Raw genomic sequence first — 17824 nt, 5'->3', positions numbered from 1 at the left:
AAACCGGAACGAAGAAGCGTACAAGCAATGCACGCAATGTAACAACATCTGTGTTATCAATTCCTATTTATACAGCGTTGAATGTTAGTTACAATATGTACACAAATAAACACAATTTTTATTATTGTGTATATTTTTTATGCACAATAATTGTGTTGATTTTAAAACTCAACAGAGTATTGGTAATTAATATTATTACTATTAAATATAACTCTATATAATAGAGATTACGCATTAAGCAACAATCTTTCAGTGAATCGGGTTTTTTAAATAAAATATCACTAAAGATTGGTAAAGATTTTAATAGATATTCATGTTAATAAGGTCACTAAGGAAGTTGGTCCTTTTACTAAGGCTAAAAAATTTTCCCCTCAATAAGGAATTTCATCCTGGGCTGATATTACGAGTTTCGTGGGATACAAACAGGTTATTCTGCTGTCGACTTTGATCCATACTTACTTGGCTCGTGACGCTGAACGGTTTCCTGACTCGTTTGTGAAAGAAAAAGCGACCTTCCCTCTTCCTTTAAAGGACGTTATTCTTTATTATTCATGGGAAGAGATTGCTAAATCTATAGCCCGAAGATTCAAACTCGTTCCAGGCCCTGATCTTACCTGCGAATCTTGGTATATTCGAATGATTTACGTCCACGCATGTTTTAGGTAACTCATAATGTACGATAACTTCATGCAGAATTTGTTAATATTGTGAAACACTTGAACTTGATTGCTACAATTTCTGTTCCAGTAATTTTTATGATTTCAATCCTACGCTTTTAAATTGAATTTGTTGTCATAAGATATTCTTATCGATATTTGATATTTCATGCCGTTATTCAAGTTTAACTTTCCCTCGCATTTGTACCCAGGAAATGTCTCGAGTGTTCAAGGCTTCTGTCAAGTTTCCGTAGCCTTCCGTTTACTAATTTTCAGAGTCGCACGAATCCGTGACATTCACCCCGTGACATTCACGATAGGGCATTCATTATAGGGTATTCAATCCATGGCTTTCACGCCGTGTTATTCGTTCCACGCCGTTCACTCAGTGGCATTCGTCGAGTGAAAACTTCATGAAATTCACTCCATGGTATTCACTCCGTCACATTCAATTCATGTCCTTCACTCCGTCACATTCAATTCATGTCCTTCACTCCGTCACATTCACTCCATGTCCTTCACTCCGTCACATTCACTCCATGGTATTCACTCCCTCACATTCACTACACGGTATTCACTCCGTCACATTCACTTTATGTCCTTCACTCCCTCACATTCACTACACGGTATTCACTCCGTCACATTCACTTTATGTCCTTCACTCCGTCACATTCACTCCATGGTATTCACTCCGTCACACTCACTCCATGGTATTCACTCCTTCATATTCACTCCATGTCCTTCACTCCGTCACACTCACTCCATGGTATTCACTCCTTCATATTCACTCCATGGCCTTCACTCCGTCATTTTCAATCCATATCATTCAGTTTGCTGCATGTACAGTACAGCATTCACTCCAATGTGTTCACTCCGTGGCAACCATTACATGGCATGCACTCCGTGTCATTCACTCCATCAGTCATTCCACTGTCAATGTGACGACAATGATACAGTTTGTACACTTGAGTACATATACACGTATATATGTGTAGCTACTCATATACACATATGTGTAGCTACACATATACACGCATGCGTACTACAGGTATGTGTAGCTCCACATATACACGCATGTGAACTACACGTATGTGTAGCTACACATTTACACGTATGTGTACTACACGTATGTGTACTACACATTTACACGTAAGTGTACCTGACCTCTGATCACGTTCAAGGTCATGCCCTGCAGCTTCATTTGAAGTGAGAAGGTAATAGAAAATAAATGCTTCTAAAAATGATTGAGTTCGACAATATTCGCCTGATTTATTCGTTTATAAACATAAATTTTAAAATTTGCGTGTATTGTAATGACCAATTCTGTGGAAAACTGCAATAATAAAGAAATTCATCTTTGGGTCGCTCAAAACTACACTTTGTATATGCGAATATATGAAAAAATTTACTCATTGGTCATGAAATAGGTCTTTATTTTCAGCTTAAGTTGGCGATTTCATTGTTCTTAAAAATGGATGAAAATGCACTCGTTATTATACAATTAATTCCATGATTGAGTTCGGCAGTGACAAGCGCTACAACATTCTAAATAGTTTAAATTTATCATCTATTTTTCAATATTCATTCATCAGCTCCGAATGGATACTTATTTTACTAAACTCAAATAACTTTAACCGTAAATTATTAGTACATATACACTACGACATAAATAAACTCAATTCATTTATGGCAATTTTGAATTTGTTTCCGTAGCAGCCAGCCACGCTGCATATCACAATGCAAACGCAATCATTTTTTACATCAATATGACCAAGTGTGCCATGCTCGCAAGCCTGGAGCGTGCGGTGACCAACTGTCTTGTTTTAGTGTCTACAGTTACTCATGGCCGAGGTCATGTCAGAGTCCATGGGCCCGACTAATTTAAACGTATTAAGGCTTCGTTGATTTTACTATCTTGAAAAAGTTAATTTCACTGTATGATTTCGGCCATAATAGCAGTAATGAAAATTCTTTCTGTAAATTACCTTAGGTTTGAGCCAGAATTTGCTTATAAGAAATGGCATCGCACTTTATTTTTTGAATGAAAGGCATTCAACTCAGACCACAAATTTAACACAATTTTGAATAATAAAACTGCAAAAATTCTACTAGGAAGAAGAAAACTAAGTTTAAAGTCACGCTGATATTCATTAGTTACTCATTTCAGTCTTTTATCAGTAACAAAGTGGAGACGAATTATTGAGGCATTTAATTAAACATTACCATGTCTGCATAGCAACGCTAGTAACATTTTTTTATATCTCATGATTTTCTTCAGATGAATAGTTCATAACATACTGTGTAAAATTTAAATTTAGCTAATTTTTTACTTTTAAGTCATATCATAGTCCAAATTATTACGTTATTTTCCACCAGACATCTAACGTTGAATCAACGTTGAATTAAACGATTAACGATTGAATCAACGTTAATTCAACGTTGTTTCGACGTCATTTGCCTGGTGGGTTGTTGAACATTCCATTTAGACAACCTTCAGTTGGCAGTGCAGCCTGCATGTCAACTCAAAGCGCATGGACTACTTAGGAAATTGTTAATGTTGCCCATACGCTCTCTATTTATTGATCTCGAGTTATCAAATTCTCTACAAACAATAATCATTCATAATTAGCTCCAAAATGGTTATTCGAAATTTCCTAAATCCGTTGATAAATTTATCGAAGAATATTCAGTATCTACTTTGTTACTTACTTAAGTCTTCGTCGAGTCAGACTGACAGCAGTATAGTCTCGGTCCATTTTTGGCTATCCCGGTGCGTCGGCTTTCACTTTCCTTCGAACAGAGCGCGGGCGGCGCGCCCGAGGGAGCACTACTTTAGACCATCCATAGACGAAACCTTATGACATGACGTTGCTTTGTTGGTCGAGAGAGGGGCGCGCGCTCTACCTGGTTTAAACGGTAAAGCGTCGGATTCTCTTCTTTGTGTGAAAAAGTAAAGAGGCAAGTGCTCTACCTTGTTTTTAAATTAAAGAGTCGAATGCTCTACCTTGTGTAAAAAGTAAAAAGGAAAGTACTTTACGTTGTTTAATGAGTCGAACCTGGAATGTCTCACTATGGGCAATTAGTGGCGACCGACATTTAGACAATGATTACATGGTGGTGAGTAGTCTTCTGATCTGACGTGACTAGAGAGACTCTGAGGTCAATGGGTACACCCGTGACTTTCATGCAGCTTATTTAGGAAATTAATTTGAAAAATTCTTTTATTACGGTAATAAGGTCGTCCTGATTAGTTGATGATTTCATGGTGGTCAGAAAGTGAAATAATGTGTAAAGTTAAAGATGAATTGAAGGTGTGACGTCACTAACTAGCATTTGTCTCTTTAAACAAATGTATTTACTGAGTTAGAATTTCATCTTTGGTATGTCGATGAAATCACTAGGCGGTAGAAAAGGTTACGGCATGTGGCTATAAATTAGGCTGTCACTGCAGAGATTAATTAGTTTGGCTTGTGGTAGAGGGAGTGTCATGTGGTGTCGCTTCATATAAGTTCATGGCACTGATTGCTGCGTGAAGGCTCTGAAGTCTTGTGTCAAGGCAATACAATGTTCAGCTCTTGCTAATGTGTAGATCTATAATAAAAGTGCCTGCTTCGTCATTATAACAATATCGCATCAATATACGTTTTCCTTTGAACATTTGATATACTAACTGAGTATACTCCGAATTTTTTTCGGGATTCGCGAGTTTAAAATTAAAATGAAAACTGATTCTCTCCAATCAAGGTTTGGAGAAAAATCATATTTATATCATGATATTAAGGCATAATGAAAATGATTCGGGTTTTCGAACCCTTAACGGAGACGAACAAGATCTCTAGCCATTCGTTGAAATATTACGAATGGCATTCGAATTTCAAATGCTGAACAAAGACAAACTAGAATTGTGACCAGTTAGTGAAATATCATTAGCAGGATGCGTATTTAGAATCCTAAACAGAGACTGCTAGATTTATGATTAGTCAGTGAAATATTGTTAACAGGATGCGAATTTAAAATCCTAAACAGAGACTACTAGATACATATATGACACGTCAGTGAAATATCGTTAACAAGTTTCGAATTTATCCTAAACAGAGACTCGTTTCATGGGAACTGAAACGATCTGCCTTCACATGACTTACTCAAGCCCTCCACATAACTTGCATCACAGCTGTTACGGCAACGAGGGGTCTGGACAGGCAAGTCCAAATCTTCCATGGCCATTTTTTACCGTTAAGGAATTTACGAGAGTTCAGAATTTCTTATTCTCACAGCTATGCTGTCTGTAAATACCTTAAATGTGTTCAGATTAAATTACAATCTGAATAATGACTGACTTTTCTCATTAAATCCGTTTTTTCAGTCAGAAGTGCATACATTTTTCTACACGAACAGATAAAGCTCAGATTTTTGTTTAATGAAGGCGAGAGAAAGCTAGACGCACTAAAGTGGCCTGATTTTTTGTTATTATTTAATGATCGTCTACAGAAATCAGCTTCCATGTTGTGCTAGAAAAATACGCGTTTTCTGCTTAAATTAAATTTAAACAGTATACATTAAATTTAAACAGTATTAAAATATAAACAGTAGATTCTATGATCTTCCGGGATTAGGGGCGGAAATACAATATATGCATTATCCAAAAGTAGTATTTCTAACAATTAATGTAGTATATTAATTGTCAAAAATACTGGTAATTGTGAATATGAAATAATAACTAACATTTTTAATTGTAATAATAACTATATCAAAATATTAACATTTTTCCAGGGGGACAAAGAATGTGTAAATGCGAACAATATGGACAATATTAAATGAACATTAAAAAAAACAATTAATTGACCAATTGATGCAACTACCGGAACAAGTATCCTATTTCGCATCCACGATACAACAACCAATTTTCAGTCACCATGAAGTAGCATACCGCGCTTAAAATACACTTGTACTTAACATAGCAGCTAGTTGCATGCAACAATCTGTATATTGTACAGTTCTGTTTTATTTACAATATGATATAATATAAAATATTATAATATAATAGAATGTAATATAATATAAAATAATATAATTTAATATAATATAATATAATATGATATAATATAATATAATATAATATAATATAATATAATATAATATAATGCAATTATTCGCTCTTATCGTAATGTCCACAATCTATGCTCAGGTATTCCATCGCTATTCTTGCTCCCCTGCTTGTCGCTCAGAATGCAGATCTCTCTCTCTCATCCCTGGAAGGCAACAAGTCTCACCTCAACTTGACTCGTCGCAGGCTAGCCGCATGACTCACTAACCTACTTTTATTCAAATTAGATTAAGTACATTGAGAAAATTCTAATAAAGAAAACAATAAAAGCCGACCCCTGTACACGATATGAAACATGAATGTTCGTTGATACCTGACTTGTCCAATTTTTAATCACTGTGAATGTTGTTTGATTTACAAGTAAATTTATAGTGAGCAGAAGAGCTTGCCTTGCGTATATGCAACCTATTGATCAACAGCAATAGTGTTATCTGACTATATCATACCTACAGTATTTTTACCGACCGCGCGTCTGTAGTGGTAGATCGGATGTGTTTATAAAGCAGTATAAATCTTTATACGCCTTCATTTATACTGAGTGTTCTTACTTCGTCTTACTGACATTGAGTACAGGAGTAATTATTTATCCCGTGATAGCATTGAGCAGATCCGGCACTCACACTATCAGTCATGTTATCATGCAATAATGAACACCATGTTCATGTAAATCGTGCGATAGTGAGAATACGATAACTGTATAATCGCGTCATGTGATATTCATGTGAATATCTTAGGGATCTTTCAACAAAAAACTGCATTTGTTAGTTTTTAGTCCAAAAATATAGAATACGTAAAGTAAACGAAATTTCGTCACGAGGATCCGGTGCCATGATCTTTTACGAGCGTTCGATCGTCATTACCTGCTCTTGGTTTCCGAGGCCGCCCAAAAAAATTTATTAATTATATTCTCAGCCCACGTTTCTAGACTATTATTCTCATCAATAGTCAAGTATTGCGAATAGAACAGGAATCAATACTGATATTAATATAAATTATTAAGTTATATAATAACAATAGAATATATTGAGAATTATGAGCACTTAGGGTACATTATCAATGTATACAATGATATTCTCCAGATAAGAATAATTCACATTTGACGTACAAATTTGACGTTAGAAAAGGCAAGACTTCGCTATAAACTTTCCATGTATTCTAACGTTACTGCAAACGATTATCATTATCACAATGTCAATAAATAAACTCGAGACTTGAAAAATTCCAGCAGTGCGTGAAAGAATCTTATCGTCTAACAGAAGTTAATGTAAGCAACCATTGTGATGGTTACTCACAACCATCTGCGTACACAGCTAGCGGGCGCCGAGCCAGCTGGCTGCGTCTCAGGTGGTGCAGGCTCAGTCCCTCCCGTAGCAGGGTGCCGCCGGGCAGTGGTAGCGTGTTCGGTTTTATCGTGCGTCAAGTTTCTTTGTACGGCCTTAGAAGTGTTGCTTCTAACCGTAATGCATCAAGCTTCATTGTACATCCTAACATGGTTGTGATCGTAGAATGTCAAGCTTCTACGCCAAGCTTCTACGTTCTATCTTAATACGCCAAGCTTCATTGAGCATCCGAAAACATGGTTCTGATCGTAGCGCGTGAAGCTTCATTTTATATCCTAAAAGCAAACTTCTGATCGTAGTGCGTCAAGCTTCATTGTGCATCTTAAAACAAGGTTCTGATCGTAGCGCGTCAAGCTTCATTTTATATCCTAAAAGCAAACTTCTGATCGTAGTGCGTCCATCTTCATTGTGCATCTTATGAATTGGATTATTATATTGGCGTTCCAAGCTTCATAGTACAGCCTGAGAACTACATGTATGTTATTATCATAGTAGGTCATGTTTTAATGTCCGTCCAACGAACTAGGTTGTTATCATGACGTTTTCAGCGTTGTTGTAACTGTGCTGAGAACTGGATATATATCCTGACGTTTCAAGCTCCTTTGTTCGTCCCAAGAACTAGGTTCTTATCTTATCGCTTTTGAATATCTTGTAGCGTCCAGAAAGAATTTATTGAAAGCTTTTCGGCATCGTTTATATCTGAAGAGGTTTTCTATACAGAATCAAGCTTGAAGTAAGAAGAGTGAACGACTCTGAAATTAGTGGATTTCCAATTACTAGTAATTTTTAATATTATCTACTATGACTGACGCTAGGAAGAAACCAATCCAAATCCATTAAATAATAATAATAAAATAATTAAGCTTTAGGTTATTTAAGGTAACCAGATAATCCACATAATCTCTGGATATAATCATAAAATTACAATTACAATCTGCATAATTACTTTACACTAACCCTAATTCTTCACACCTACATGAGACAGTCGCAGGGAATAGGGTGCGCCTGAACCCGAGGGGGCAGTTTTTTTAGTGGCACTTGAGCAAATTGAGTTACGAGTTTACGGCTCCTCTCCCCAATTCGCTGAATGTATAGGGAAACTAACTGGAAAAATATAAAGACGTATAAATGTAAAGAATCACGTAATTTATACGTACTTTTTAAGTATACTTTGATCCGATTCGTAGTTATATCGCAGTTATTATGCTGGCATGAAATAAAATCATGACGGATGGTTTAAGAGTGTGTGGTTAATTGAAATAAAAGCAGAATCGTGTTCGTGTCACTTTGCTTAACCACGAACACTAGCAAGGAAAGGCATTCAACTCTAGTGTTATAGCACGGCATGTGAGGTTTTTAGAGAACTGATAAAATGGAATATAAAGTCTGGTTGAGTGCACCAGCTTTTTTTGTGACTTCAGCACACTTTTCGTGAACGTTCAGAAAACAAGAAATATTTTCACGAGTTTCCAAGTGGATAGTCGGACAATCCTACCAAGAGATGAAAAAACAAAACAATGGAACATTCGAGTATATTTTAAAAATAAATAATTTTCGCTGTCTAATTTTGCCGTGGCGTAATCTACGCGACTGCGTAAACTTTGACATGGCTAATTTTCATTATTTAAAAGAAGACGTGTTGTATAAGTAACCTTCTGTAGCAAGTAATCACGTTTGGAATGAAGCATGCCGCTTTAAGAATATACTCATGTTCCTAATACCCATTCATCCACACTTGCTAAAATTACAATTATCATCCTTATTTTCATATTAACTTTACACCAAACAAAATAAATGGCGAAAAATTTTAATGTCGTATTAATTACTCGTTTTTCCGCAGCTGACAGAATTTTAAAGCAGTTGTTAATGATTATTGGATTGTTAATTTACGGGTTTATGCCGCTGCAAAAGCTGAAAAATCGTTCAAATGACTTATCGTTGTCTTGACGTTCTTGCAAATGAATGCATGAAAACTGCTTAAAGAACATTAAAAATTTTGTCAAAAAATGTTTAGTGCTATGTATAATTAATGACCATGAAAGAATAATCTTCAAGAGAAATTATGAATGAGGCTTTCTACTTTTCATTTCTTCATTTCAACAAACTATAAATTAATAATTCCTAGCATGAATGATGCCTAATGTCTCTAGATTTATTGGTATTTTATTGGTGAATGGTGGCAGATGCGGCCACTCATCGGAGCGTCACCTATAATCCACCAAGGCCACCTATAATCATCGGTGCACCACCCTTAAGTTTTATTTTGATAAAAGTAGGCAAAGTTGTTTGTTGATTAGTCTGAGGTTGCGGAGGCCAAACCCTTTCGTCTCGGATACATTTACCGCCGTCAATGCTATTCGTACCTAGTGGTTTGGAAGCCAGAACTCCCGTCAGTCACGGAAGGGTTAAACCCGGAGTCAAGATGCTGATGGAAACCAAGGCCCACATGGACTACTGGTCCGTCGAACACTTCTGTGGGCGGTGGACGTTGAGGACAGGAGCTCTGTTCATCGCTTCCATCACTGCGGTGAGCGCTTCAGTATTGGCTGCTTTTTAGCTCGTTAAAACTTGCTAAAGTTTGAACTATCGCCAATCAACGTATCGGCAAAAATTAATTACTAATTCAAAAAAATAACTGAACTACTATTTCGAATGAGATTTGTCGAGCTAGGTTTTCTCGTCGTTAAGAACTGTGGATCGTAAAAAATTATAACCAACCTTTTACGGTAAAAAACATTTCTGATGTAATTTACGGTAGTTTACATGTTTTAAGTCATTCACTGTACATAATGTTTCATATCATTTACGGGAAAACATGTTTTATATATTCTATGTTACAAAATATGTTATGTGTCTTCTCTAAAATGTTTTACATGCCCCCTAAAAACATCGATTAGTTGCGATGTAGCATTCGTTTGCAGTTAATTCATATTATTAGGATTTCCGCATCCAACGCATGTGGCAGCTTGATGACACGTACGCTTTTCCGGGATGTTATGCGGTATATAATGTAATTGCCCGAGGTACAAATTTTGTTCGTCTGAAAACACATATCATTCACACGCCAAATGCATATTTTATTAGACAAATACAAGTATGCTGCGCTGTTCTATAAAATAAGTAACCAGGTAATGTATGATTTTATTTTGTCCAGCCATGCGCTTTTTACCGTTTAATTGTGATTGTTTCACGCTCATGTACCAAATTTCTCGATATATACAATTTTAAGCTCTATAAAAAAAACCTTTGAAATCTATTAGCGTTGATACAGCAGATCGAGGAGTGTACATTTTAAGGCATCGCAAACGCCTCGTTAATTAAGTTATCTAAGCAAGTTTATTGATATTAATTTTAATTACCGCTTTTTCAGCGCAATATGATGTATTAGGTAGACTCATTTAAGAAGCAGAACGTCCATGCTGATAAAAAAAGGTCGTAAATATGTCCGACAGAGCTACGTGGGCTACGATAGCTCCATGGCAAGGCAAGGTCCTTAGTTGGCTTCTAATTAATTTTTTTATTCAGCATTATTTTATTTGAACGGTTTTTTAGTGCAACCGACGAACGCGCGACTGCCGAGCAAAGGACGGCGAACCAACTGAAGTAAACATATGAATAAATCATGGAAGTTGAACTTTATCGCAGTAACTATCAGCTGAGGAATTTTGCTAAAATTCACCAAAAATAGGTGAATTACCATGCAAGTTTACCGTCAAACACAATGATACTGAGTCCGTTTTTTGGGGTACCTTGACTTTGGAGTACCTAGTGAATTTACCTTGACAAAAAATAATTTAAATAGAAAATTGTGTTTGCTTTATCCCGACTTTAAAAAAGAGAGATGTTAACTGGGAAGTGAATTCATTTAACAATTATCACCAGCTTTGATGATATCAATTCGAGGCTGCAATATTTTTAAGTGAATGTTCCTTGCACTTCCTGAGGACGAAAAAAAAGTCTCAGGTGCATGAGGATCTGAGACTTCCTTAAGATGAGGAAGTCCCCAGGCAGGATACCAGTCCTGCTGAGCAGGTGTCCAGTCCCGCACTTGGGGACAATCGACGAAAAAAAAAATTCGTTGTGCAAACTCGCGATTCGTTGACTTAGTCATCAATACACATTTTGAGAGTATGAAATGTTCAAAGTTTTTGCTACAAAATTTACGTTACTTCAAGAATGAAATACAAAAAGTTAGATTTTTAATGAAATTTACCACAAAATTTTATTAGCACTGTCCATCAGAGCTACTTTACCGAAAGTAAAATTTCAATGTCAATAGGTGCGATTGGAAACATGATTTGCTTTTGTAAAATGCACACAATGCCTGCTAGGTACTTCTGGGCTTGCATTCGAAATAATATTGGATTGAATTGAAAAATGTAGCTAGAAACTCATGAGAGTTAGATAACATATTTTAATCTGAGAGGACAGGGTTGTTTTGTTAGACTTTTCGCATATTGTTTAGTTAATTTCTGAATCCTTGGTACTTGTTTTCCGTTCCACTATAGTCACACTTTAAACTCTCGTGGCATTGTCTTCAATTACGATTAAATTAAAAAAAACTATTACCATCAATATTAAATTAAGTAGTAAAAATATAAGATTAAAATATTCAAAATAAAAAAATTTGTACAAACCACGTTGGCATCCATTCCGTGTAGCAGCAACTAAATTCGTACCCAAATGACGACATTGTCAAGCAGCGCCAGTGCCCCGCACCCGTATTGTGTGTGTGGTGAAGGAGCGTCTACACTCACAAAAAGAATGGGTCGTATTGTCCAAATAGTGACAGGTTTTCTAACAGGCAGCAGGAACAAAGAATCGAAGTAGCACTGATATGCCCTTATGCCCGGCCAAACTGTGTCCAGATGACCTACACAAGGGTAAAGAGTGCATCGCTAGTTGGACCGAGTCGCACTTTTTTTCACGTGCTAGCAAGGCAAGGCCGTCGGCTGCGCGGCTCGAAACTGGAGCAGCGGCGGCAGCAACTCCATCAGATTATGTCTGCCTTACAAGGATTCATGTCCCTGGGTGGGCTTAATTCTATTTTCTAGCAAGCAACGCAACACCAACAAGAAGTTAAATGTTTATTGTGGCACCTGTATGGTGTGTGAGCCGCCTCACCGAAGGACATTCATCCGATGATTTCGATAAGATTCTTGCGATGAACAAATTTGTCCTTGAGTTACCTTTTGTATAGGTTAAAAATACCAGAGACCTTACTTAGTGAGTGGTAATAACATGATATCGTACGATCTCGTAAGTACCTACTGTATTAAATCAATACGAGTTTGCGTCGAGTGTTCGGTTTTAATATTAATATTATAATTATAGTTAAAATACCTGCAACTTTTATACTATCGTGTAGCATGGCAGTGCCAACTCATCGATTTATCTGCCAGTATTATTTTTTATTAAGATCATTACTTATATTATGTAAGCTTCAATTATTTATGATTAATAAGATGCAAAATTCACTGGCAGAAAAGCAAGCTAATTAATAACAGCCACACGTTTATTATAGTCCCGGCATCTTTGACCACATTACGTCAGTTTACTTAACGTCTTTAAGATAATTATAGTATTTTATATGGTAATTATATCTTTGCAGGTAGCGGCGCAAGTATTCTCCACGTAGCGGTCGATTTATCGCCTGTGTTTGTTGATTGGTTTGGCCGTCTGTTATTTTGCTGACGGGGTTACGAATTTAAAACTCTATTTGATAATAGAGCTCCAGGTATGGTTGCTGCCGTCAGTGCTGTGGTATTTTACCGCCGATTTGCGCATTATAGCAGTTTTGGCGTTGCTGATCAGGCAATAATGCAGTTCACCGATTCTGGACATCGCAGAATTTTCACAGCTTATTGCGGCTCTCGAACTCGCAATTCCCTGCCAAAATTTTGGTACTCTGAACTGTAACCACTGGACCACCCTACCCAAACTTACCTATTGATGCGTTATCATTCCACACCAGGTGTGGTCATTGACATCAGTGCAGTGGTTCGTGGCGATGCAGTTCTGCGACAGGAAGGAAGGACAGGAGGCGTGCTGGATCATTCCTAAACCTGAGGTGCAGACAATCAACAGGATGTCTCCTGAAAGTGAGTCTCGATTATTTTATTCTGTATCATGATACGAAATACCCACGAGAAATACAATATATTAATTATATTTACCATATTACTTACTAGTAGTACCTTATTACTGAGTAGTAATATAGTAAACCTGATTTGATGGGTCATTTTGTTAACTCGTATAGCCCTTTAACAATATTTTTGGATCGAAACGTTTTTTTAAATAAGAGCCGACAATTATAAATCTTTCAAATAATCACTTCTCAGGAATAGTTTAGTTAGAGTTTATTGATGTTAATCGTTTTAATTTCTCTAAAAAGTGTGCCCTCGTGATATTCATGATTATTGTTGTTAATGATTCGCTAAGGGCTTGCACCAAAATCATATTTTCAAAATAGTATATACATTGTTATTTCAATTATATTTGAAATTCAAACTTTATCGTTCTGTGTTCATTGTTGGTGTTGTCAGATGCACAAAAAATTCAACACTACCTGATCATCTGCTTGATCGTCTATCACGCGCTGTACTTCATCTTCTCCCTCATGGTCTTCACGGGCGTCTACAAGGTGTGTACAATATAATCAAATTGACATGATTATACGATAATCCGAATTATTTTATTGCATTTGACCTGAAATATTTTCCTCATCAGTCTTTAAAATTAAAACCAATAAAAACTGATATTTTACGTCACAAATTGCCATTGGATATCGCTTTGTATTAGTTCTTTTATTTTTATATGGCTTTTTATAGCGAGTGCAAGCAATTCTTCTACGTCAAACTATACACAACTTGATCGTTCCCCATGCATTTTCATGTCAGTTATTAGGTTATTCACAGCTTAGAAGTTTTCAGTTACTTCAATAGTCTCCCCTAAAACATGCAACAATTTTTTCACAAAAGTTTCTCTTTGCCACCACAGAAAGTTCCGACGTTGCTCTCCCCCTGGGTGGGCATGACGAACATACACATGATGCTTGTGTTCGTGGACCTGCTGCTGACGCTGGCCTTCACCACCCTCCTGCACCTGCTGATCACGCTGGCACACTTCGTGGCCGCCCTTTGCGCCTGGGTCGTGGTCAAGTCCCACCGTCAGCAGCTGCGTGTGCTAAGGTCCCGACCACCCATACCTGATAATGCGCTACTCGACTACACCGTTGATGGTGTAGATAAAATTGCGCTCGATCCTGTGCCGTGAACATAGCGATGAATAAAACAAATTTTGATTATGTGCCTTTAACGTCGTGAACAAAACAGTTTTGATCCAGGGCCGTGAACATAGTGATCAATAAAACAAATTTTGATTATGTGCCTTTAACGTCGTGAACAAAACAGTTTTGATCCAGGGCCGTGAACGTAGTGATGAAAAAAACAAATTTTGATTATGTGCCTTTAACGTCGTAAACAAGACCGTTTAGATCCAGGGCCGTGAACGTAGTGATGAATAAAACAAATTTTGATTATGTGCCTTTAACGTCGTGAACAATAGAGCTTTGATCCAGTGCCGTGAATATCGTGAACGAAATGGCTCTTGATCCCATGCCACGAACGAGAACGCCTTCAATTCTCTGCGATGAACCTCATGGTCAAAACAGTTCTTTTTCTTGATCCTATGCGGTGAACGTCAGATGCCTTGAAAGTTGTAAACAAAACATCCCTTGTACGCTGACACCAAAATAGCTCCTACTCCTGCGCCGTGAAGAAAATACCATTTTCACCTGTGCTGTGGTAATCGTGAAAAAATAGCAAACGATCCTGTGATATGAACAAAATATTTCGATAAGCAACTTCATGTTTAGTGAACCAACATCGTTTCATGCGAATGCAAAACCATCTAAATTGAGTCTATACTATTCATGAAACTTGTAATTTTCCACAATAGAATTTCTTCAATTTACACAGAACTTCATATTGCCTATTTGTGTATAAATATGTAATAGACTTAGTATAACATGTTTGTTATATGTCTGTATAGTATAAGATATATGTCAATGTCCTCTATACGATATTCTTTAAAAAAATGCACATTCAGCGACAGTTAACTGAAACTGGTCGTAAGTTCTTTTGTGTGTATTAAATTTACTATTTTTCAAACTGCGTTTGCAATAAGATCAAAATCATTATACTTCAAATAAATTGCCGAATTCAATCGCACAGTAAACAAGTTTATGCCGACCAAAGAATGAGTATTTTTTAATATTTTGTTTCAGTTTCATGAACCTATGATTTATCTAGTGAATGTGGAGTTGATCTCAACTTATAAAATTTTAACGACCAATAATATTCAAATCAGATTTTTCATAAATTTTATTTTTTCTAGTCAGAACCACGAATGAGAGAAATTTTTATAGTCTTGGCCAATTGCTGATGAATACAGTTGAATAAAAGTTTTTCGCATTTAACCTTCTGCTTGAATTCGTATCAAATGTTGATTTCATTTAGGATGATTTCATGACATCTGCGGTAATGGTTCCCAATGTGATTGCTGGAGCCTTTTTAGATGGGACGTGAAAAACTTTCAGGGAAATGAACGATTCCTATCTGTATTTTTCAAGAATTTACAGCCTACAAGATAACCTGGCAACGACGTGCAACTGTTACTGGACGGCATGGACCAAGATACAGAGGGAAAAAGTATTAAAAGTATATAAATTTAGTCAGTCACCAATTGTGCAGGCTCTCCCTCTTAAAATGATGGGAGAGGCCTGCAATTGACATCATAGGTAGACCTCAACTATATGAGACAAAATACGAAAAAAAATGTTGAGAATATCCTTTTATCGGACTAAATACTCATTTTCCCCACTGTAGAAGCAACCGCCGTTAAATTGAAACAGTGCACTTACTTAGTGAACTAAATATGAGCGCATAAGTGAATAAAATGACACTAATACCAGATATCGGCGGGTCTTTATAACATTTGAGTGTCATGGTACTAGGCCATAATTCTACACTTCAAAAGGTTTATCAACCACAAAAAGGTTATAACATCTGGTCCCCAAAAATGCGACCTTCCAAATCATCCTCCCTTGCCGAGAACCGAAACCGGGCCAAGCTTCTGGGTCCAAGCGATGCGTACAGGCATCGCTGTGTTGGTAATAAAGTTTACTTAGACAAGGCAGAATCAGAAATAAGGCGTCAATAGGAAATAAAAAACAATGGTGCGATCAGAAGTTTATGTACAAGATTTCGAGAAATGGACAAGATTGTTAGAATCGCTTGAGTGGCCAAGCGTACAAATGTTAACACTCCAGGATAAAGTAACAAAGCTAAGAAATTCATCGACGAAGTCTATACAATTAAAGCTGTCAAGCGAAACATTGTGGTGGTTCTTTCCACAGTAAAAGGATCTCGGAAATAAGTATATAACTCTTTCAAGACTAATCACCCATCAGATTCATTTTACTTAACTCTATCGTCGAAACGGTGAGAACTTGTATTCCTGAACCTACTAACAAACAATATACTTTGTATAGCTGTCTCATTTCTAGATTAACATTCAAGTTAAATACTCCGTTAAATTATAGCGCGCCTGTCTAAAGTTATCGGCATCAGCTGCGCTCAAGCTTTAACTTCTCTTGGCTTTAACAAACGTGTTGCCAATTTTCCGTTGTGAGTAGTAACAAAATGCCCAATGTTTCATGGTAGCATTTGTTAACGTTCAGTTAATGCAACAGGTAGCATTTCATGAACGTTTCATGGTAGCATTTGTTAACGTTCAGTTAATGCAACATGTAGCATTTCATGAACGTTTCATGGTAGCATTTGTTAACGTTCAGTTAATGCAACAGGTAGCATTTCATGTACGTTTCATGGTAGCATTTGTTAACGTTCAGTTAATACAACAGAACTGACATTGCAGGTATTCAGGATACACAGGTTCCCCTTCAAAAACAAATCCCATAATCGCCGAAGCGAAAAGATTCTTAAAAGGTAAGAATTTTGCGGCAAGTCTACAATTCCTCTACGAATTTCGTGATTATTTGGCATTATCTTGGCAACAAATTCTATTGAAACTAAGGCACGATGCTCAACTTATCTCGAGATGTTAATAAAAAAAAAGTATTAGCCATGAAAGCAGAATCCTAAATGGCAAACGACCACAATATGGCCTTTAAAACATTTGAAGTGACAGGATATATAAGATATATTTTTCTTTGATGATAATAATAATAATAATAATAATAACACATTGCTTTTCTCATCTACATTCTTGAATGCGGCGAGATTTGCATGCATATTTCTATACAAAGAACAATAGAATTTATTCATTGCGAATTTTAACAATTACAACTTCAGAAAAATTTTTACGCAAGCACGAGGGAAATTTCTCCTAATATTATTAATATAGAGTTCAGAAAATGCGTGACTGCAATTGAACACATCACTATCATTTCTTACAAAACGCGAGTTGTGACTTAGAACATATAAACATATCAGAAATAATCAATGCTTCATGGGGATAAAAGAAAAGATTAGGATATAATTCAGTAGAGAAATTCTACACGGTCCAAAATAATTGCGCAGATTTAGCCAGAAAAACAGTTGATGCCGCAGACAGTTTACAGTGCGGTAATATTTGGAAAAGATATTGATGTTATTTGAATCAAAGAATTTACAATACAAGCACAATCAGAACTCGGATGC

The 17824-nt window shown here is 36.5% G+C and overlaps 1 protein-coding gene across 1 annotated transcript; it reads left to right on the top strand.

Moving 5' to 3' along the window:
* Positions 1-8945: 8945 nt before the first annotated feature.
* On the top strand, positions 8946-15579 carry LOC108678833. The gene is made up of 4 exons (XM_018167323.2): positions 8946-9627; positions 13075-13201; positions 13646-13743; positions 14100-15579. The coding sequence occupies exons 1-4, from the start codon at positions 9451-9453 to the stop codon at positions 14373-14375; spliced, it is 678 nt and encodes a 225-aa protein (XP_018022812.1). The 5' UTR covers positions 8946-9450; the 3' UTR covers positions 14376-15579.
* The last annotated feature ends 2245 nt before the right edge of the window (positions 15580-17824 follow it).

Source organism: Hyalella azteca, unplaced genomic scaffold, assembly GCF_000764305.2.
Source record: "Hyalella azteca isolate HAZT.00-mixed unplaced genomic scaffold, Hazt_2.0.2 contig5640, whole genome shotgun sequence".
NCBI lineage: Eukaryota > Metazoa > Arthropoda > Malacostraca > Amphipoda > Hyalellidae > Hyalella > Hyalella azteca.
Note: the sequence above shows the minus strand (reverse complement) of the source record. Positions and strands in the feature narration are given on the sequence as shown.